A 23,032-nucleotide genomic window follows, 5' to 3' on the forward strand; every position below is an offset into this window, starting at 1 on the left:
TTTGGTCTTGCTTGCAGAGTGGAGCAGTGGTCAGCTGTGTTGATTCCACAGAGGGGCTGTGGCAAGCTGGCGGCTGAACTGGGCTTTGATCAGAGCTGCTTCGGAGCAGGAAGTGGAAATAGCTCAGGAGGGAGCTTATGACCTGAGAACTGCAGATGCTGCAGAGACCAGTTGGGAGAAGTCTCCTGTGAAGTGGAGAGAGAGCTGGGGAATACTTGGCAGGCAGAGTGCAGAGGGATTTGTCGAAGAGGGGAGGATGTGAGTCTCATCTGTAGTGAATAAAAGATGCAGGAGAGAGAGGCCAGGGACAGAGCTGGACAGCTTTCTATCCTAACAGCCACAGGGGCAGGGTCCTGGGAGAAAAGCAGGACTTGGGTGAGAGGACAAAGCAGCTCTTGCTCACTCCTGTTTTTTCAGTACAGCGAGGTCATCAGCTGAGATCAAAGAAAAGCAGGAAGGGGTGCTGGATGTTGAAGGAAAGAGACAAAGTCATCTCAGAGACCAGAAACGTGAGTTCGCTTGCACAGTGTCTGGATTGCCAGGCAACACTGAGTGCCTGTTAGATTCTGTGAGGATGAACAGGTGTGAGAGCTGATCTGGCAGCAAGGTCACGTGGGTTCTTCCCATCTATATTCTGCTCCTTGGGTGCAGGAGGGAAGCAGGCAGACAGCTGGGTGGCATGGAGGCTGAGAGGATGAGGCAGCTGAGGGCCTTTGCAGAGGAGGGTCCTACAGCTTCCTCCCTAGGGATTGCCTCTGTAGCCTCCTTCCCCATCTCAGTGACTTGGGTCCATTCTGAGAAAGTGAAAAATGAAATGGTCCTAGAAGTGAGCAGCGAGGCCGTGACGCCCAGCGTTCACAGGATACAGCTGTGATCAGAGCAGGACCCCCTGTGACCTGGTCAAAGACAGGACAGGGAGGGGACACAACGATAAGGACCATGGGACAGCCCTCTTCTACAAACACGAGTGACCAGGGATGGCTCTGCGTGCGTGCTCAGTTGCTTCAGTTGTGTCTGACTCTTTGTGACCCCATGGACTGTAGCCCACCAGGCTCCTCTGTCCATGGGATTTCCCGGGTAAGAATCCTGGAGTGGGTTGCCATGCCCTTTTCCAGGGGATCTTTACCCCTGAGCCACCAGAAAGCCCCGGGATGCTTATGGCCCTGTGTTAATCCTCCCTCCTCCTAAATGGAAACTATCTTGTCGTCCAACTGCCTGCCACTAACAGGGGACCTGCCACACTTCACCTCTACCCTTCACCTCTACCCTTTGTGAAACCACACACCCAGGCCCACATGCTGGTTGGTACTCAACCCCTCCCAGCTCCGTCTTATCTCGACCCCCCTGCTCCCCTCATTCACACCCCCCACCCCCCACCCGCAGCAGCAGCACAGTCGCCCTCTGCTTTCCCCCTGGGCCCCGGGACCTGTGCCTGGTAGGCCACAATTCACTCTACTGTACTTGGGGTCACTGGTTATAATGCTCTGCCCCCCTCCTCCCTCCACGTCCCTACCCTGCCAGCCTCCACGAGATGCCGGTGTTTCCCCAGCTTCTCATCAACCCTCTCACCATCCCTTCCTCGTGTCTCTATCATCGCTTCCAATCTGGGACGACTCCTCAGCCCTTTGCTGTCATGAGCCTTCTCTCATGAAACACATAGACTGGTATTTTGTAGAATGCCTGCCCCTCTGGGTCTGTCTGATGGCTCCTCTTGATTCCCTGCAGGCTGTGCCTTCTTGCAGGAATGGCAGGGGTGATACTGCCTCCCTCTCCAAGCATCTCAGCAGGAGGGACACAAGGCAGATTTGTCCTCTCACTCGTGTGAATTCTCACTGTTCAGTTCAGTGGCTCAGTCATGTCTGACTCTTTGCGACCCTGTGGACTGCAGCACACCAGGGCTTCTTGTGTCACCAACTCCCGGAACTTACTCAAACTCGTGTCCATCAAGTCAGTGATGCCATCCAACCATCTCATCCTCTGTTGTCCCCTTCTCCTCTGCCTTCAATCTTTCCCAGCATCAGGGTCTTTTCCAGTGAGTCGGTTCTTCGCATCAGGTGGCCAAAGGATTGGAGCTTCCGCTTTAGCATCAGTCCTTCTAATGAATGTTCAGGACTGATTTCCTTTAGGATCGACTGGTTGGATCTCCTTGCTGTCCAAGGGACTCTCAAGAGTCCTCTCCAACACCACAGTTCAAAAATATCAGTTCTTCGGTGCTCAGCTTTCCTCACAGTCCAACTCTCACATCCATACATGACCACTGGAAAAACCATAGCTTTGACTAGACGGACCTTTGTTGGCGAAGTAATGTCACTGCTTTCTAATATACTGTCTAGGTTGGGCATAGCTTTTCTTCCAAGGAGCAAGTATCTTTTAATTTCATGGCTGCAGTCACCATCTGCAGTGATTTTGGAGCCTGAGAAAATAAAGTCTCTCACTGTTTCCATTGTTTCCCCATCTATCTGCCATGAAGTGATGGGACCGGATGGGATCTCAGCAGGAGGCACATGAGGAAGATCTGTCCTCTTACTTGTGTTGTTACCTGTGGTCCCTGGTAAAGTGACAAATGTGCAGGCTTTTCTATTTTTACCTTCATCGTCAATTAGTGATACTTTAAGACTATAAATATCCTCCTTTCCAGTTATTTTAGCATTCTTAAATAATTCTTGCCCGAAAGGATTGTTACTGTCTTATTTGCCAAAGGTTGATTTTTGTCTAACTCCATCATTCCTTCTGTATTTATTACTTAGCCATCGACTCTAAGGAAAGGTTATCGCTTCTCCTCTATTTATTCACTTATCTGTCTCAGCGTGCTCTTATGGATTCTCACGTACATGGTCATCTCTGTTCCTCTCATTAACGTAGTTTAGGGAGATACGATAATTGGATGGCATCGTCGACACGGTGGATATGAGTTTGAGCAAACTCTGGGAGATAGTGAAGGACAGGGCAGCCAGGCATCCTGTAGTTCATGAGGTGGCAAAGAGTCAGACGCAACTTAGCGACCGAACCACAACAACACGGAGATAAGAACTGGGAATATGTTAGTTGAATTTTAGTTCTTTGTTTTTGGGAACTATAAACCTGAAAGCATAAAAGTGACAAAGAAAGGGAAGAAACAGCATGTCATTTGGCATCATCTCAATAAAAGCTCTAGTTTAAAAAAATGTAAAAAATTTTTTTTGTTATGAAAGGGAATCATTTTAAACATGTACCGATCACACTTATTACAAACATAGACTGAATGTGTTGGATATATTCTGCACCAGAGAGTGATATTTATCCTAAGCAGTCCTTTAAAATTTAAAGAGCAGTTCGTTTAACCAAAAGACTCACGAGGCAGCAAAATACTTTGTTGTCCGGGGTTTCCTGGCTCCTGTGGCCTTAGTCTCACAAAACGTAATTCCACTGGTTCCTTTGTTCCACCCTCCTCGGACTTGTTGGCAGGGGGGCGGGGTGGGGGGCGGGGTATGTGTGCATATATACACTTTTTTTTCCTTTCCCTACAGAAAATAGATAGGAAATGGCCATGGCTGTGAGCATGGCTGAGGGAGTGGCTGAGTGGCCTAATGCTAGCCTGTGCTCTCTGCAGCCTAATTAAAGGAAAATGGCTGTGCTTTCTATGAAGAGAGGTGCAGAATGAGAAGAGGGTGCACAGGAAGGGGAGCTGAGTGCTAAGAGCCTGCCTTTCTCCACCAAATTAAATGCTAACCTCGCCTCCTCCTCTGAGTCCTGAATTTATATAACAAATCAATGTGCATAGCTGGACAACTTCCAGGGCGCTAGACTTCTCGTCCAGATTCTATTAATGCAGCCCCTAAGCAACCAGCAGCGTGCAGGAAACACCGCAGATGAACCGAGAGGGCAGGTACGTGGAGCCGCAAGTCAGCCAGCTCCCTGGGCTCTCACCTCGGCCCGCTCCCCACGGCCGCCAAAGGTCTGGGCAGGCATCGTCCCAGCTTCAGTGGGAATGTAAAGGTCAACTTAAATAGGAACAAAATTCTTAGCTATATAAAAATCGTGCTGCTTCCTCGAGAAGACTGTTTGCTTTGGTGAGTCAGACACAAAAAAGCAGGTCAGAAGAAAACCTGGTCTCGTTGGGCACTGGGGGGGCCGGTATCCTTATCCCCTGGGGCTTCCTCTCTGCCTCTGCACACATCCAACCAACAGCTGGGTTAACCATTTGGACCGACTGGCTCACTCTTCATAATAAACAAGGGAAAAAAAAAAGGGAACGCCATGCAAAACACTTTTGATTGAACTTCCATCAACTCAGACCAAAATAAGCAGTCGAGGTCACAGTTTATTTATCCCCACCTGACTCTCCAGGGCACGACACAACTTCACAGAGTCTCGTCATAAAGTCCATTTTAACTTGATTGCAGCTAAAATGAATTGCTGCTCTAAAACTGCAGCCAGTTACTTCGCTGGTGGTCCAGTGGTTACGAAGAGTCCACCTGCCAATGCAGGGGGGTGTGGGTTCGATCCCTGGTCGGGGAAGATCCCACATACCTCGGGGGAGCTAAGCCTGTGCACCAGAGCTGCTGAGCCTGTGTGCTTTACAGTCTGTGCTCCCCAACGAGGGAAGCCACCAAAACGAGAGGCCTGCACACGGCGACTAGAGGGGCCCCTGCTCATCACGAGGAGAGAAAGCCCACACGCAGCAACGAAGACTCAGCACAGCCTTAAGTAAAAAAATAAACATAAAATAAAAACTCATTGTTGAAAAAAAATTAAACTGCAGCTGAATGAATTCACGCAGACACCCTGGAGTGGAGCAAAAGCAGTCCCCAAGAAGAACTGAGGAGTTAGGCCAAAGACAGACTTTCAATCGAACGGCAAACAAAGAGTGTTTAATCATTTATTTGGTCTCTGACTCACACCAGAAAGGATCTGAAGCTGTTTACACAGATATATATGATAGGATAATTAAGAACAACAACAGCAGCAATAATAATAACAACAGTAAGAAGAACACGCTACGCAGTGTGGTCTGTGGTGGCCTAAATGAGAAGGAAATTCAAAGAAGAGGGGATATATGTATATGTATAGCGGATTCACTTTGCTGTACAGCAGAAACTGACACAACATTAAACAACTATACTCCAATGAAAATTTTTAAAAAAGGAACACAATACACATGGGGCCCTCCCCACACTGGGCCAGGCATACAGCCGGACCTCTTTCCTGCAGGGTCTCCGAGAATTCTGATAGTCATTCTTTGCAGTAAGGATGATCAGTATCCCCATTTTACAGCTATGAAGACTGAGGCTGGGAGGTTAAAGCAACCCAGCTCAAGAGGACATCGGCTAACAAGTGGCAGAGTGGGGACAAAGAGAAAGGTTGCCATAAATGGGTGAGTACAGGCAGGTCAGCAACTCAAAGCTGAGTCCAGGTGGAGGGATGGCACCTTCCACAGCACAGGTGTGTCAGCAGTGAACACGCACACTTGGCTTGGGCTTTCTTCCAGGACAAAGCAAGAAGGGAAATGTTTATCGGTGGTGAGAGGTGCAAGATGCCCAAGAGAAACATTTTCCGTTTTCTGAGATGAAGCCATTTTTCCTGGCCTAAGTGTCCAGGATTCATAAAGAGCAAACTGCCAGCAGACAGGTTTTTCAGAGAATCATGTAGGAATAGTATTTCTGGAAACCAAGACTCCGGAGGCGGGGGGTTGGGGGTAGGGGGTCGGGGTCGGGGGCAGGCAGGCGGCACTCCATCCTCAGCACTATTCGGGCACCAACCCTGACCCAGGACCAGTGTGTCTGGGGTTCCGTGTTCTCTGGGACTCATGCTTGAGAGAGGGAACACGGCCTCCTGGCAGTGCGGCTCAGGACCGAACGTGTGTCCACTCACAGGAGACACATCACACAGGTTCTGGCACCTCCAGCAAACAGCAGCCTCTCTTCCAGCACCTCTGCTACCAGGTGTGCCTGGCGTGCCCAGCTCTTGAGGTGCCCAGCAAAACCAGTGTCAGCTTCTGGTTCCTGGCATACCTGGGTGACCAGATGAACACCCACTTTGTGAAGCCATGAGCCAATCAGCAGGGAGAGACAAGTTGCTTACCAGCTATTCAGAAGAACAGGATTTTGTTTTTACTACCAGGGCACTGAGAGGCATATTTCCTTAGAGGAGTAAACATCCATTACCTGGTGATGCCAGTTCCAGATTTTGACAAGAACACCATAGCCGAACTATATTCAGGGGAGGCTTGGTTTTCTGTCATACAGATCTTAGGCAGGTTGACAGTTACAACTGATTATCAAATAACTGGGCTTCCCTGGTGGCTCAGATGGTAAAGAATCTGCCTGCAATGCAGAAGCCCTGGGTTCGATCCCTGGGTTGGGGAGATCCCCTGGAGAAGGGAATGGCAACCCACTCCAGTATTCATGCAGGGAGAATTCCATGGACAGAGGAGCCCGGTGGGCTATAGTCCACAGGTTCACAAAGAGTCGGACATGACTGAGGAACTAACATGTTAAATAACTAGGTCATTTTGCTTTCAAAATCCTTCATCTTATCTTTCTAAATATGCCTCGAAGCAACAAATGAACTATTGATTGCGATTCTGGCAAACTCAAGTCGGACAGGAAATAGTCACATCAAACTTCCATTTCAGTGTTTGCGGTTTTTAGTCACAGTGTGTCATGAGCTGCATCTGCTCCTATAATATATGGCATCCGAGTAAATCCACCGCCCCAGAAACGTGTAATTTAATTTCCAAGCAAACCTACGGCTAACTGGAAATGCTTATTTGTTCCTATTCTTTTTTTTTTTTAAACTGTATTGAAATGCACGAACCCAGCTTCTTTTATGGGCAGAATAAAAACGAGCAGAATGAACCCTCACAATGGGAACACAAATTGTTCTCTCCTCTCCTCTGCATTTGAGCCAACTCGGGCCAGATGGGGACGTGGAAGACACCAGGTTCTCCCATGGGCTTAGAGGTGACTGTCATATACAGAAAATTGTGTGTGTGTGTGTGTGTTTCCAGAATGTTTAATTTGGGGACAGATTTGAATCTAGCGAAAGACATGATCTCATTCTGGGAACTTCAGTTTAACACACTCTCCCAATTTTCATAGACTTTACTTTTCACTTTCATGCATTGGAGAAGGAAATGGCAACCCACTCCAGTGTTCTTGCCTGGAGAATCCCAGGGACGGGGGAGCCTCATGGGCTGCTGTCTATGGGGTCGCACAGAGTCGGACACGACTGAAGCGACTTAGCAGCAGCAGCAGCAGCAACGTTAAGACAAGGTTTTTAAGTAGATGCTATGGAGTTTATTGTGTATCATAGCGGACAACATCCTTTCTCTCTTTGCTCTTCAGAGTCCTGATTTATAGGGTGTTATTTTGTACCTAAAATAGATGACAATGATTCCCAGGCTCTCCTGCAGTCAAGGAAGCCATTTGACCAAGCTTTGAGCAGTGAGATATAAACAGATGTACTATGTGAGATTTCTAGGAATGCTTTCTAAAATAAAGAAGAAGGACCCTCATTTTTCCTTTTTCCATCCAAGAACATGTCTATGATGACTGGAACTCAGAAGTCATTTTGCTCCATGAGGTCAAGGGCCCTATGGTTGCTGCTGTGATCTGATTTCTAAGGAAACATCATGTCAGCCCTGAACACCTCACCTAGACTTTCTTTATATGAAAAAAGTACAGTTATGCCTTTTTAAAGCCAGGATTAATTTGAATATTTTTATAACTGCAAACAAACTTCATCTGCCTAATGCAGGGGATACTAGGGAAACTGGGGTGATTCAGAAAGTTGCTAGAAAGACTCAGGAAATGACGTTCGATTGTGCAGTTGTTTAGAGCTGAAACTGTCAGATCAAGCAGAATAATGATTAAGACGCAGTTCAGCCACTTGTTAGCTGTGTGACACTAGGTCACTTAACTTCTCCGAATCTATTTCCTCACCTGTAAAATGGGCCAGCAAGCCCCGCTTTAGAGCACTGGATTCACAGTGACAAGAGATAACGCACAGGAACCATTCAGCACAGTGTCTGTGAGTTTGTGTCCCCAAATGAGGTGCCTCCACCATCGATTAAGAAAAAAACAGCGTCCCCGGCAGCAGGCAAGGTGCTTTAGGCAATAGAGGCACATGTGACTAAAGATGGAGTCATTTCAATAAGAATAAGACAAGAAGTGTAAGGTTCATGTCAGACCCATGCTTTCACAGGCGTGCTTGCTTAGAACAAGACAGTGGACATTCTTTCTGTTTAAAAAAAAGAAAAAAAAGGCAAATCAAGGGTCATTTTTGAAAAAATGAATAATTCAGACTATGTGAAAACTGATGGGTTTCCTAGAGGCTGAAGTTTGGCAAACACTTGCCTAAGAGGAGGGGACGTGGAAATGCAGTGACCGGAAGGATGCAGATGGCTCGCTTGGCCCTCCGCCCCAACCCCGGTATCCCCCCACACCCCCACACATCTACCACAGTGTGTGCCCTTTGGGGCCAGGGACCAGTGCTTCACCTTTCCAGGTCATGCCTGGCCCCGGGGTTGTCTGTTTGCACTTCCTTCCTTCTGTGTGTGGAGTATCCATGAGAGGGCCGAGGCAGCCCCCAGCACCCCCAACCTCCTTGTAGGAGAATATCTGTCCCCACCCTGAGTCTAAGGTGCTGTCCACACAGGAAAGGGACAGCACCTTAGAGAACATCAGGAGATGTTCCATGAGAACGTCACACTCCCGGGAAGGCCTGTGGGCCCCCCTGACCCCCCAGGAGAAAAGGCAACGCTTAAGCGAGTTTCTGGCTCAAATAAACTTCTGGATGTGAGTGAGTAGCAGCTGGGAACCCTCTTATCAGGTCCCAAAGCAAAAATTGACTATTATCACACTAAGATAAAATTAGAATGCTTTTCATTTAAAAAAAAAAGGAGCGGGGGAGGGATCTTGGAGAGAGAAGTGTATTTCTTCTCTGCCCGCTCCCTCCCTTTTCGCAGTGGTATGTAGTTCGGCATTTATTTCCAGGTGGGCCTTGCTCTTCTGCAACTCTCCTTCCCTACTACTGATGAAGGGCCCCGGCCTTGGGGCCGAGTCCGCTGAGTCCATCTTTTCCCCTTGCCAGTGGCCGGGCTGGTTACCAGGTTCCCACCCCGTTGATGTGACTGTGTCGATCCATGAGGTTGAATGACCAGATGAGGTTGAGCTCTGGAGAAGTCTGATCAATTCCTTAATGATTGGACCACATCGACCAGAATGGTTAATTCAGTTCCACGGGCTGACCTTTCCTGGGCCTTCTGCGAAAAAGTGGATCATTTGCAAAAGCGATGGAGAATTTAAGTCTCCCCGCAATAAACCAGGACAACCGTTTGCAAAGTGAACAGAGACTGTCATGTGCTCTGTTTGGGCCCTGGAGAATTTGTGTAAGGTTTTTTGCACACATGCTTGAAAATGCATTTAGTGATGTGGGAACCCTAATCTGCAAAGCCAATTAGAAGCCGTGGTATAGCCCTGCTCTTACCCAGCAGGGTCTTCTGAAGACTTTGAGGCCACCAACCATGAAGGTGACTCAGTAGTCCTGTTAGTCTTCCCTTTTTGATTGTAAATTGGGAAAGAAGTTGCTATATTTTATTTCTTTGAACTTTAAAAATTGTTTCTTTTATTTGGTTGCACCGAGTCTTAGCTGTGGCATGCGAGACGGTTAACTTGTGGCATGTGGCATCTGGTTCCCTGACCAGCGATCAAACCTGGGCCCTCTGCATTGGGAGCTTGGAGTCTTAGCCAGTGGACCATCAGGGAAGTCCCTCTATTTTTTAAAAATTCACATTGTTCTTGGAAGTATACATTTCCCCAAAGCCTAGCACTAATGCCAATCATCCATAGCTCTTGGGGACATTAATGCAGACGGCACCCCGACTCCAGCCAGCCTTGGCAAGGATTCCAGAAGCCCCTCCCCTTTCTACAGAGAAGGAAAGAATCTGAAGCACAAAAGTCATTCAGTTGGGGAGGAAAACTAGATTTACAAGTTCATAAAATAAAACTTCTTTCTAACATCCCAATATCAAAAGGAGATGATCTTCATTTGACTCAATGTCCTCATCCTTTGAGGTTAAATTCAAAGTTTTTCTGATTTTTAGAGCGAAGGCTGCTGCCATATTTCTAGGCTGGTTTTGAGGACTCCACGGGGGTCTGTGCCTCTCTAAACGCCCGCTCTCACCCACCCTAAACGGGGTCACTGCACTAAGTGCCGAAGCGCTCCGCGGAGGGGGTGAGGGGAGAAGCAGTCCCAGGTGTCCTCACCCGCTTCTTCAGTGCCCCCGAGGGCCAGCCTGTGCTGGACACCATGGGGCACGCTGCCCACCTTGCATTAGAGGTCAAGACACACCCTGGGGCACTTTCCTGCAACGTCAGGAGTGCTCTATGCACTGAAGTGGGTGGAAACCTCAATCCCTGAGTCAGCTCCACAGAGGAGCTGTATGTGGACTTGAGCGTGGATGGCACCGGAGGAGGTGAAGACGTGGATATGGGTCCTCGGGGCTGCCCACAGGCAGGAGGGCCAAGGTAGGAGGTGTCTTGAGGGAGCCTGAGACCCTCCCCGCAGGAGAAGACAGCAGACAGAGCAGTGGGCAGTGTGAGCTCAGCTTTGAAGCTGGGAGAAGTCTGAACTGGACGCGGCCCCCCAGAAGGTGCCCTGACTCTGCCACCTCCGGTCAGCACCCCCCAGCCCACAGCTGCAGCCCCCACCTCGGGTGAAGGGAGGATGCCTAGGAGCCCCACAGCCCGCAGTTGGTTGGGAAAGGCAGCGGGTTGCGGCTTTTCCAGAACTCTAGTTCCCCTGTGACTGTGACGGGTGCCGCCTGCCATGACAGTTAAGACAACATGCCCACACGCTCCATGGTGACGCCCAGCTCCCTGGTGTGGGTGCTAGCACTTTGTCACCTCCTTGAAAGTGGCACCACTGAAGCTGCAGTCAAACTGAGAAGGAGCTGTCGATGACAGCTGGTTGGTTTAGTTTTAAACTAGACGAACCCTGGGAACACGGGCAGCCAACAGCTGGTTGCAGAGATGATCACATTCTGGACAAGATCCTCAAGTGCTTGACCCCAGGAGGCAGTGGTACGAAACTGGAAGGACAGCAACTCCGGTCTCCTGACTCTGCAAACCGCTGGCCGGGCTGTCAGGAGCATAGCGGTTGTTGAATTGCCAGGTCCCACTGCTGCTGGAGGCCATCTGAGGGGCTGTGAGCTCCAAAGCAGCAGCAGGAAACCTGCAGGAATCTCAGCTTCCTCTTCCACCCCGAGTCTCCAGCAGACCAGCTTGATCCCTTTCAGAGGGTTAAGGTTCCCTAGGCCTCTGTGCTCAGCCTCACAGATGGAAGTGATGGAGACCTGGGCATTAGATGACGGGCCTCCGGGTGAGGTGGGCTGCATTCATCCTAAGAGAAGTGGGTTTCCCAAGAGTCCACTCTTGGAAGCAAATGACAAAGGGTCCAGGAGGTAACACAGAGGCTGGGGGGGCGGTGAGGGTGCTGAGTGGGGATGCACCTGAGCAGCACCTGGGCAGTTGAAATAGAGCTGTGCTGACACCAGGAAGGTAGCTTCTCCAGTACTCTTGCCTGGAAAATCCCATGGACGGAGGAGGGAGGAGCCTGGAAGGCTGCAGTCCATGGGGTCGCTGAGGGTCGGACACGACTGAGCAACTTCACTTTCACTTTTCACTTTCATGCACTGGAGAAGGAAATGGCAACCCACTCCAGTGTTCTTGCCTGGAGAATCCCAGGGATGGGGGAGCCTGATGGGCTGCCGTCTATGGGGTCGCACAGAGTCGGACACAACTGAAGCGACTTAGCAGCAGTAGCAGCAGCAGACACCAGGAAGGTAGCTTCTTCTGTGCAGCAGAAGGCTGTGGGTGCAAACCCCGAAACCAAGTGGCTAGGAACTCTGATGCTACCATGGAAACCCATACGGGGCGAGGAGGTGGCATCTCAGCTATGCGGGAAAGGTGGCAACAAACTTAAAAGCACCCATTCGATTCTAACCCAGGCATTTTAGGGGGTTCCCTGATGGCTCAGTGGTAAAGAACCCACCTGCCAATGCAGGAGATATAAGAGAACTGGGTTCGATCCCTGGGTCAGGAAGATCCCCTGGAGGTGAGCATGGCAACCCACTCCAGTATTCTTGCCTGGAGAACCTCATGGACAGAGGAGCCTGGTGGGTTACAGTCCAAGGGGGTCACAGAGTCAGACACAACTGAAATGACTTAGCACACACGCATAGTAGTTTTGAGATTTGTGAGTTTACGATACCCTGAAGCTTTCCTAGAAGCTGCTGAGACCTAAGAGGGAGGGACCATCCTGGCAAAGCTGTGCTTGAGTGTACGCACTTGGGCATCACTGATGCTTTGGTCCATGAAGCAACCGTCCGAGATGTGTCAAAGCATCACCTGGCTGAGCTGATACCTACCCAGGTGGCCAGCTCCACATCAGTGCCTTTGCTCCAGAAATCAGACAGGTGTTGGATATCAGCCTGAGTTTGTGGGGGCCCAGAACTCCAGGCAGAACCTCCATTGACTCCATTCATTCAGGATTCAGAGGCCTTGAGTCAGTCACAGCACTGACAGGTTTGCATGAGCGCCCTCTGGAACCCCTGGCCCTCCCTCTGCACCGCAGGGCTCAGGCTGACCGCCCTTTGAGCCTGGGCTCACCCACAGCTCTCCCCCTGTCCCTGTGAGGCTTGCTCCTTTGCACGACTGCCCATCTTGGGACATTTTGCAGAGTTTTGCCACCTACTTATTGAGTAGAACTTTATATTAATGAAAGACTCATCAGGGCTAGGCAGTGTGGAGTGTATACCATGCTGTGTGCAATTTGTACTTGCGTGCTAAGTTGCTTCAGTCGTGTCGGAATCTATGTGACCAGCTTGCCAGGCTCTTCTGTCCGTGGGATTCTCAGCAAGAGTACTGCAGTGGGTTGCTGTGCTGTCCTCCAGGTGATCTTCCTGACTCAGGGACCAAACCTGTGTCTCTTACGTCTAACCTGCATTGGCAGGTGGGTTCTTAACCACTAGGGCTGCATTCATTGTTCCTTCCTTTGTTCCGTGAACATCTGTGAGACGCCTGCTGCACACAGGTACTGAGCTAGGTGGCCGTGGATCAATTACATAGCACAGCTGAGTGGACCCCTGCCTCCAGGAGCATCCTTCCCGCCCATCACCTTCCTGAGCTCAGCTCCTTCCCCGATCCCACTCTGCTTATCTCCACCCACCTCCTTGAGGGCTGGGCACACGCCTGCCTCCTGGTCTTTGCACCTGCTGTTCCTGGAAGCTTCTTTCCCCTGAGTCCCAGGGGGCTCACTCCCTGTCCCTCGGGCTTTGCTGGCTAAGTCACTGTCTTAGGAGCGAGCCTTGCTCTGATGTCTCCCACCCTCACTTGATTTATGTATCCTCCTAAGCAGTTTTCCCTTGCATGTTGAACATGGACCTATTTATCGGTTGGATATAAGCTCCTCAGTAGCAGGGATGTTTGTCTGTGTTGGTCCCTGCTGTTTCCTGAGTACCCAGAACAGTGCTGGGCACAGAATGGGCATGGAGTCAATATTAGTGGAATTCATAGTTGGATGAATATAGGACCTGAACCACAAAGTAGGTGGGTTAGCATGAAATTAGGTCATATTCTGGACAAGCAAACAGGTGATAGGTCCCAAGCAGTGTAGCTGAGAGCCAGGCTGGTCCTACAAGGGCTTGACACTGCCCTGGTCCTTTAGTGCCATGGTGTCCCTGGGCTCATTATGTCCTTCCCAAGAATTAATGTCAAGTTGCAGATAACAGGGACTTCCCTGGTGGTTCCGTGGTTTAAAATCCGCCTTGCAATGTAGGGGGTGCGGGTGCGATCCATGGTTGGGGAACAAAGATTCCACATTCTGCAGGGCAAACTCACCTAGAGAGTGAGAGTCCACGCGCTGCCATGAAAGATCCCACATGACGCAACACAGCTCTCCCACGCAGCAGCCAAGTCCCGATGCAGCCAAATAAACTTTTTTTTTTTTAATATCAGAAAGTGCTCATCTGCATGTGGGCACCAGTTTCTCTTCCCCTGGGCACACACCTGATGTCCACTAACTGTCCCAGGAATGCCAGGGGAGCCCAGGTCGCCCCAGTGGGCCTGCCAGACCCTGAAGACGTTTCCTATTCTGAGACACTGAGCATGAAGAGGAAGTAAGAGTTCAAATACCAGTAGAGGTTCTTGGTTCTTCCAAAGAATGCGGCAAACCTGCGACAATCCCCTGTGAATAAAGGATGGCCATGCTGACTCCCACGCAAGAAAGCATTTGTTCAGATAGTTTTTCAGGGCCAAGTTAGCAAAGAGGGCCGCCAGCGGAACCACTCTCAGAAGAGAGATTCAATTAGGCGTCTGTGCAGTTGCACGAAGGCCGTGTCGCAACACCGAGGTGGCCTGTTTTTCTGGTCATTATTAATCCAGAAACCTTAATGATGAACAACATTTGTGTTATTGTCTCCCCAAATTTAATTTGTTTATGCAGCAGTTCAGTTAATCCTGCAATCTGTTTTTCTCAAACGGGGGCAGATAATAGAGACACCGTTCTTTACAAGTCTTCAGGCTTTTAAATTCTGATAAAATCAGGATTCTTCATTGGGTCTTGCCCTGGCTCCGAACTAAACCACTTTAAATGTAATTATGGAAGCCGGCCTTACATCAGGGACATCCATTTACAAAATTGATTGGCCATGCTGTTCTGCGAGGCATTTCATGAGCAAACGATTACAAAAGAGCCAGAACTGTAATTTATAAAGGCAAAAAAAAAAAAAAAGCAGGTAAATACTTTATTAGTGGTAATGAGAGGGTTTCCAACTAACTGAACCTTTTTCTTCCCTCGTCAGCTACTTCACGGAGCCGTGGTGCATGGCCCTCTTTCACGATCGTTTTATTGATCTCCGGAAAGCGTTACACCAAATCTTATCCTCCAAGGAGGTAAGCGTGATTAATGGATATGTGAGTTATTCCTTGCAAATTAGGAGTTACAAGCTGTTGATCATTTAGACTTTTCCCTACATTCTCACGTTATGGTTTCACTTTGAAAACCAACTGTCCTTCACTTAAACTATGGAGTCGGTAAACAGAGATGGTGATATATTTCAGGGCAAGTGGGTTATTCGAATCTCTGACGCGAGGCAGATTTCTTTTCCTCTTTTACAAGTACCTGTACTTTCATTCCCAGCTGACAGTGAGGGCTGAAAGCAGGTAGTGGGCTGTGCCGCCTGGCCCCCGAGCATGAAGTCTACGTTCGTCTGGTTTCTGTCCACATCTGCCAGCCGACTGTTAACCATTCGTGTGCACGTGTTGTTCTAAAGGTGTCAAGGGAAGTCAAGGGGTCCAGATGCACTCCTCTTATGTTTTATTTACTTGCTTAGTTTTTTGCAAATGTTGGTGTCTTTTTTTAAAATTCACTTTGGCCGTGTTGTGTGGCATATGGGCTCTTAGTTCCCCCACCAGGGATCGAACCCATGTGCTCTGCAGTGGAAGCAGAGAATCTTAACCACTAGAGAGTCAGGGAAGTCCCTAAACACGCTCCTTTTAAAACTGAAACTTCTTTCTCCAAGCAATTCGTGATTAGCTGCAAGTGAGGCTGCATACTGCACAGACTCTGTACTTGGCAAGAAATTTGACTCTGCCATGTAAATAGTAAAATATTTATGAAACTTTATTTTTTTTTCAACACCTGTAGTCCTTACCAGAGTTGTGGGGAATTTACATGTGCGGTCAAGTATCCATTCTAGATGCTTCGTTGGTTTACTCAGACAAGGGCTGGGGCTTGGCTGAGTGGTCTGACTGTCTAAAGAGCAGGTCCTGTGTCTCTGTGTCACCTCCTCGTGGGTCCCCAGGGTGTAGGCTGCCAACGCAGGAGACGGTAGTTCTATCCCTGGGTCAGGAAGACTCCCTGGAGAAGGAAATGGCAACCCACTCCACTATCCTTGCCTGGAAAATCCCATGGACAGAGGAGCCTGGCGGGCTACAGTCCATAGGGTCGCAAAAGAGTCGGACATGACTTAGCAACTAAACAACAAAAACCAAAATGAGAAAAGAATCTGAAAAAGAATATCTATATATCAAACTGATTCACTTTGCTGTATACCGGAAACTAACACAGCATTATAAATCAACTACACTCCAATATAAAGTAAAAAATTTAAACACCAAAGTGCCAAACTTAAAAGTTTAAGAAGATTGTTAAGACAGGACTACTATGCAAAGCGACCTACAGATTGTGTACAAGCCCATAAAAATCCCCGTTTCTTTTTTAGAAATGGAAAGGCCAGCCCGAGAGCTCATATGGAAATGCAAAGACTCAAAGTTAAACTTGAGAGCCTTTGGAAAAGCTGATGGACACACACTTCGCAATTTCAAAACTTAATACCAATCAGTGGTAACCAAGATAGTATGGTACTTCTATAAGAACAGACATAGAGATCAATGGAGTAAAATTAAGGGCCAAAGTAAACCCAGTGTTAACGTCATTAATCATTAGGGAAATGCAAAAACCAGGGTCACAATGAGATATCACTTCACATCTACTAGGATGGCTACAATTTAAAAAAAAAAGAGGAAATGAGTGTTGGCAAGGATGTGGCAAAATTGAAACTCTCACACATTGCTAGTGGGAATGTAAAAATACTATGCAATTGCTATGAAAAAACGGTTTGATGGCTCCTAAAAACTTATAAACAGAATGACTGTATGTCCTAGCCACTGCACTCCTAGGTATATACCCCCAAAGAACTGAAAATCAGTATTCAAACAAATGCTTGTAAATGAATGTTCATGGCATCACTATTCAGAATTACAAGACAGAAGGAAGAACCCAAATGTCCATCACAGGACCTGTGGATAAACACACGTGGTCTCTGCGTATGATGGGACGTACTCTGCCATAAAAGAAATGAAGTGCTGATACATTCTAACACGTGGATAAACCTCAAAACACTGAGTTAACTGAAAGGAGCCAGGCACACAAGATCATGTGTTCCCTGGGGGGCACTGTGAGGTGAGCTGCTCACAGATGAACATGTTGGGGGGGTAGCTAGTCACCCTGAGAAAGGGCACACAGGAGAGGCAAATGCACAAAAAGTGAGTTTACAACCTAGAGCAGTATTTGTCTTCCATAAATTTGAGAGTTCTATTTTGTGACTTTACACCATTACCCCAATGTTGGGCTTCCCTGGTAGCTCAGTTGGTAAAGAATCCACCTGCAATTCAGGAGACTCTGGTTCGATTCCTGGGTTGGGAAGATGCCCTGGAGAAGGGAAAGGCTACCCACTCCAGTATTCTGGCCTGGAGAATTCCATGGACTGTATAGTCCATGGGGTCTCAAAGAGTCGGACACAACTGAGCAACTTTACTTGACTTCACTTTTTCACCCCAAAGTTAGAACAGCATCCTACAGCATGAGCCTCAAGTCTCCTCTAATTTTTGTGTATTCGTTATATTTGATATCTGGAATATTAAGGAAAAAAGAGCCAACCTCAGCTCTACGTGCTCGGGCACTCAAACGTCTCGGCGCCTCTAATATTTACTTCTGGGCATCACTTGCCATTGTTTCTCTCTCCCATCTTTGTTGATCTGATTTGGGGTCCTGGCCTCCCACAGACGGTTCTTCCAAGTGATATGTGTATAATCCCCACACCTGGCAGTGTCTCACTTATATAACTAAGTGATAAGTACTGCATGTCTCCATATAGTTTGAATCCATTTTTCTACCTATAAGTTCTTACTATTGATAAATTAATGATCCAAGAGAACTCTGCAAGTTATCCACTTTTTTTTGCTGTTAAAAATAAAAAAGAATTGTTGGAAGGTCAAATAAACACATCATCAAAGCCCATCTTCCTTTAGGGTAATTTGCAATTACTGGAGTATTCAGAAAGCACACAGCTCAAATCTCAGCGAAGTGCTTTTTCTTTTGGCTTTACTGCCCATACAGTATGTGGGATCTTAGTCCCCCACCAGGGATCGAACCCATGCCCCCTGCATTGGAAGCCCTGAGTCTTAACCACTGAATTGCCAGAGAAGTCCCTTTTAAAGTTATTTATATTTTATGAATGAAGTGCTTTATTCAACAATCCTCCTATAGATGGGCAGATAGGTGATGAAGCAAGTATGGTAACCATAGAAACCAGATAGTGTGTATCCGAGTGCCAAGTTCATCACTCTGTCAACTCGCCTCTATGTCTGAATCCTTTTATAATAAAATGTTGGGGAAATCTCTACTATGTTATAAATATGCACAGTGTGTGATTCTCGACTGCAAATAACTTTATTCTCTCTGAGCCCCACACCTTTAAAGATAGCATAAAATTTGCCTTTACTAAGAATTCAGTATAGGTTTAAAAAAATTCCATTGCTTGGGGACTGTAAAGTAAACCATCTAGGAGTTTTCAACTAAAAATGTTTAATCACCACCTTTCTTATTTTTAAAACAAGCCTGATCTACAGATTATTTTTATCTGGAAATTAACAGCTTAAAATTACTATGCTTGCTGAACTCTAAGACATTATGGTATGAGAACTAAGCCAGTCACAAAAAGAGAACTAGTGTTTGATTCCATTTACATGAAATGTCTAAAGTCAAATCATAGAGAAAGCAGAAGGGTGGGGACCTCCTTGGTGGTCCAGTGGCTAAGACTCTGTGTTCACAATATAGGGGGCTTGGGTTTGATCCCTGGTCAGGGATCTAGATCCCACATGCTGCAGCTAAGAGTTGGCATGCCTCAACAAAAGACCCTGGGATGGGCAGTAAATGGTTAGTACTGACAACTTGGGAGAATGAGAAGGGAATGGCGACCCACTCTGGTAAGCTAGAGCTAACTTGATTATTCTAGGGCTTCCCAGGTGGCGCTAGTGGTAAAAAAAAAAAAAAAAAAAGCCAATGCAGGAGCTATAAGAGACGCGGGTTCAATCCCTAGCTGGGGAATATCCCCTGGAGGCGGGCATGGCAACCCACTCCAGTATTCTTGCCTGGAAAATCCCATGGACAGAGGAGCCTGGAGGGCTTCAGTCCATGGGGTCACACAGAGTCCGACACGACTGAAGCCACTTCACATGCACATACCACGCCGAGATGGACGGTGCTGATGGCTGCATGACCACATGAAGTTCCTTTTTACCTCTGAGTCGGACACTTAAAAATAAAGTGGTAAATTTTATGCCATGTGTGTTTTGCCACAGTTTAATTTTTTTTTAACCTAAAAAAAAAACAATATTGTGGCACTCAGCCCAAGTAATATCAGTATCTGCCACCTCACTGTATTTTCCAGGACGAAAACCTTCCTTCTATGGAAGAGTTAGCCCGTCAGATCGAAGATGAGGAAATCAACCTCCCAGAGAAGCCCAGGAATTACCTCAAAAGAGTTTTCCAGGAAACCATCTACAGGCCTCTGGTGGAGAAGAGCATTCTTGACTACCTGCACTACAATCATTACCACCTGCCCATGTACGCGTGGCCGGGCATCATTTAGCTGCGGCCACCACCTCCACGTGATCGTTTCCACGCGTGTCGTTTCGGGAAGTGCTCCATAGAAGCGGGAAACCTGGCTGGACCGCCGGGCACCGTCCTTTTCTGCGGCCACCAGATGCCTGTAGTTTCCTATCGTCCCAGTAGGTGGCGCACGGCGGTGCGACTCGATTCTGGGCCACGGAGAGGCTTCACCCACACCAGGCGTGTTCCTGGCCAGAATAACCCAGTTTAGCAATAAAATGAGACCGTTAGTATGCAAAACTTGTTATTTATTTATTAAAAAAAAAAAAAACCTTGGGCATGTTTCTGTTTGATTTCCTGAAAAGCCCTGCCAACAATGCTCTTAGTCCTTTACATGTTTACCTGGTCACGTGGGTGATAAAAGAAAATCCTATAGCCAGGATGGAAAATTAGGAATACAGACGCAGAGAAATTATCTCTATAATCCAACATCAGAACTGGTTGCATAGACAAGTTTACAGGGAGTTTTGAAACGAGGGGCCTGCTCTCACGACCAGTATATTACATTTCTACTTCCTGTTGCAGATTACGCGCATAAATGCACCATAAAAACTGGCAGATCAACCCAGGTTCACGCGCACATTTTAGATTAAAAAACAGTAGTGGGAAGTTAATCTGGGTCACTCCCTTTGACTCTCAGTGCTGTTGCTTGGCACTGGGGCCCTCTGGTACCCGTTACCTGTAATGTGGGTCAGTAGTCCACTTTGTCGTAAATAAAGCACATTAAATGCCTTCCGGAAAACACATGGATTCAGGAACAACAGGTAAGACATTTTGTTTATTTGGATATCTTTTAAGCAGATAGTATGACATCATTTGTGTCTGAATTTTTGGCCAGCAGAGGTTAAAACTGGCTTTCAGTTTTCATTCTTTTTTTTTTTTTTTTTTGTATTTATGTTAACATTTAGCAAAAGTTGGAGCAATTGTAATGACTACACAGCTACTTGGAGGGCACAGCTACTTGGAGGGTAAGTCATTACAGAATTATCCCCCATTAATAAACTGCTGCTAAGTCGCTTCAGTTGTGTCCGACTCTGTGCAACCCCATAGACGGCAGCCCACCAGGCGCCCCCATCCCTGGGATTTTCCAGGCAAGAACACTGGAGTGCGTTGCCACCCCATCATGGACTGCAGCCTACCAAGCTCCTCCGTCCATGGTAGTTTCCAGGCAAGAGTACTGGAGTGGGGTGCCAATGCCTTTTCCGATTAATAAACTACTACCTCTCAAAAAATAAAATGGTTCTGGAACACCAGACTCTGATTTTTCTAAAGCAGGCAAAAGCAAGCAACAAACTCCATTAATTCCTGCACAAATATGTTTTACACAAGGGCAGGGGTCATTCAGGGGAGGGGTCCCAGTGCCCACCATATGGTATAAACTGTGCTATTCATATGGGGAACAGTTAATACTAGTCCCCTCTTCAAACTACAAGCCCAACACACATGGAACCATGTTTCAGGGCCTGTGAATGAGTTAGCTCAAGAAACTCTTTCTTTCCCCCCTTTCCCCTTCCTCTGAGAGGCCCTGGATCAAAGTCATCAGCAAATTGGAGTGAGTTTCTGTGACAGGCCCTGGGACCTTGGGTGGAGATGAACAGAACAAGAGGATAACTGGTGATGATTTCTGTGACCAAGTACTACCATTAAAAAGCTTCTAGTCACACAAAAGTGACCCTATATGACAGTGGCAACCTTAATGTCAAACCATGCATAATTTGATGGTTGTTTTTCTCTGCTGCCTTTTAAAATCTTGGGCCCCTATAAATATCATGGCAGGTCTGAAAATGAATATAATTTAGTCTACAAAGTGTATGGGATGACGTTACTAATCACTGTCCTATATTCAGAAAGTAATTTCCTGAATCGAGGTAGGAATTTTAGCATATGTGTGCAGACAAGCATTTTACGACTAAGGAACAGCTTGTTTAAGAATAGGAGATGAACCCAAGACTTGTTGATCATAATTGAAACTGGCTGTTCTAAGGATTTCAGGAGAATAAAGATATTTATCCTTAAATGACGATAAATCCTAGCAAAGGAAAGGGTTCCAGACACACCAAGTATTTGGACTTCTCTAAATCTTTAGAATTCTCTAAATCTAAATCTAACCCTGGCAGAGCTTCCATAGAGATTGAATCTGAGAAGTCCCCATACGGTTCAGCTTGTGCTGCTTAGCAGGGAGTCTTGAGCTCTAAGCCTACCCAATCTCGTAATTCTAGTTTTAGACAAAGAATATGGACAAGAAAGCAACAAAGTTACATTTCCTACGTTGTATTCTCCCCCTATCGCAAGGAACAACCATGCCTCACAATGCCTTTAATAATTTCCTGACACGTGTCAGTTTCTACTAGCTCGCGGCCACCTCCTTCCCCAAAGTGGCTCCTGAGATGCTACCCAAATATCCCAAGGAGAAAGAAAAATAGAAGATGATGTGGGAGAGGAAAGGGAACCTTGTACGGAGGAGAAAATGTGAAGCCAGGCAATCAATATTTACCCTCAGAAGAAGGGTGTGTGTGTGTGTGTGTGTGTGTGTGTGCGCGCGCACACACGCGCGCCAGCATGGGTGCACCGGCTGAATGTTAGCCAAGGAGCAGGGCGAGGGCCTCGAAAGTCGCCCTGTGCGAGGAGCTGTTGATTGTTTTCTGGTTGAGAGAAGAGGTGATGATAAGGCTGGGATACAGTGCGCGCCGGCCGGGCAGAGCGGCAGCTGTATGCTAATACTCGCAGAAACCAGCCTCCGCGTCCCCCATTAAAGCAGGCGGCCAGGAGGCCACACATCACTGAACAAATAGGCTCTCTCTAGACAAATAAAATAACACACGTTGGCCTGTGGGGAGGGGTGGGGGGGTGGAGAGCCAGAGGGGGTGAGGAGCGGGAGGAGAGGAAGGAAGGGGGAGAGAGGGGGGCGCCGAGGAGAGGGGTGGACGGAGAGAGAGGGGAGGGGAGACCGGGAGGGAGACCAGGAAGAGGAAAGCGAGGGACTGTCCGAGGGGGAGAGGGTCAGAGGTGGGCGAGACTCCACGGAGCAGAGAGACGGGGTGGCGTGGGGGGGTGAAAGATGCGAAGAGAGGAGAGGTGGGACGGGCTGGGACGGGGTGGGCAGAGAAGGGCTGGGGAGAAAGAGAAGGGGCGGCAGGGGAGGAGGGGAGGAGAGGAGGAGGCCCAAGGAGAGCAGAGGAGGAACGCGGACACCCAACCCAAGAGCCAAGCAGGGACAGGGGCCCCGAGGCCCAGACGGACGGCGCGCCCCGCCAGCCCCCAGGCGCCTGGCTGTCCCTCCGTCCCCACCCCTGGGCGGGCGAGGACAGGGAACTGTCGGAGCCGCCGGGCCTTTCTGGTCGGTTTTGCTGGAACTTTGTCGCCGCCTTATCCGAGTCAGGGGAGCCGGGCTTCCCCTCATCGGGGAGGGTGGGGGGAGCAGCCCCTGCGCGCCCCGCACTCGCTGCCCTCCCAGCTCTCCCCGGGCCTCGTCCTCTCCGTCTGACTTTCCCACACTTCTGGGCGTCGCTGCGCCCGCCTTGGGTACCATCACCCTTCC

At 48.2% G+C, this 23,032-nt stretch overlaps 1 protein-coding gene across 1 annotated transcript in view; it reads left to right on the forward strand.

Moving 5' to 3' along the window:
* The window catches only part of CFAP61 (cilia and flagella associated protein 61), a 236,833-nt gene extending 217,359 nt beyond the window's left edge, over positions 1 to 19,474 (forward strand). The window contains exons 25-26 of the mRNA XM_052651239.1: positions 14,843 to 14,933; positions 19,274 to 19,474. Coding sequence (XP_052507199.1) covers positions 14,843 to 14,933; positions 19,274 to 19,474 — 292 coding nt within the window. The remainder of the gene's footprint in view (positions 1 to 14,842; positions 14,934 to 19,273) is intronic.
* Positions 19,475 to 23,032: the final 3,558 nt, after the last annotated feature.

Source organism: Budorcas taxicolor, chromosome 13, assembly GCF_023091745.1.
Source record: "Budorcas taxicolor isolate Tak-1 chromosome 13, Takin1.1, whole genome shotgun sequence".
NCBI classification, from domain to species: domain Eukaryota; kingdom Metazoa; phylum Chordata; class Mammalia; order Artiodactyla; family Bovidae; genus Budorcas; species Budorcas taxicolor.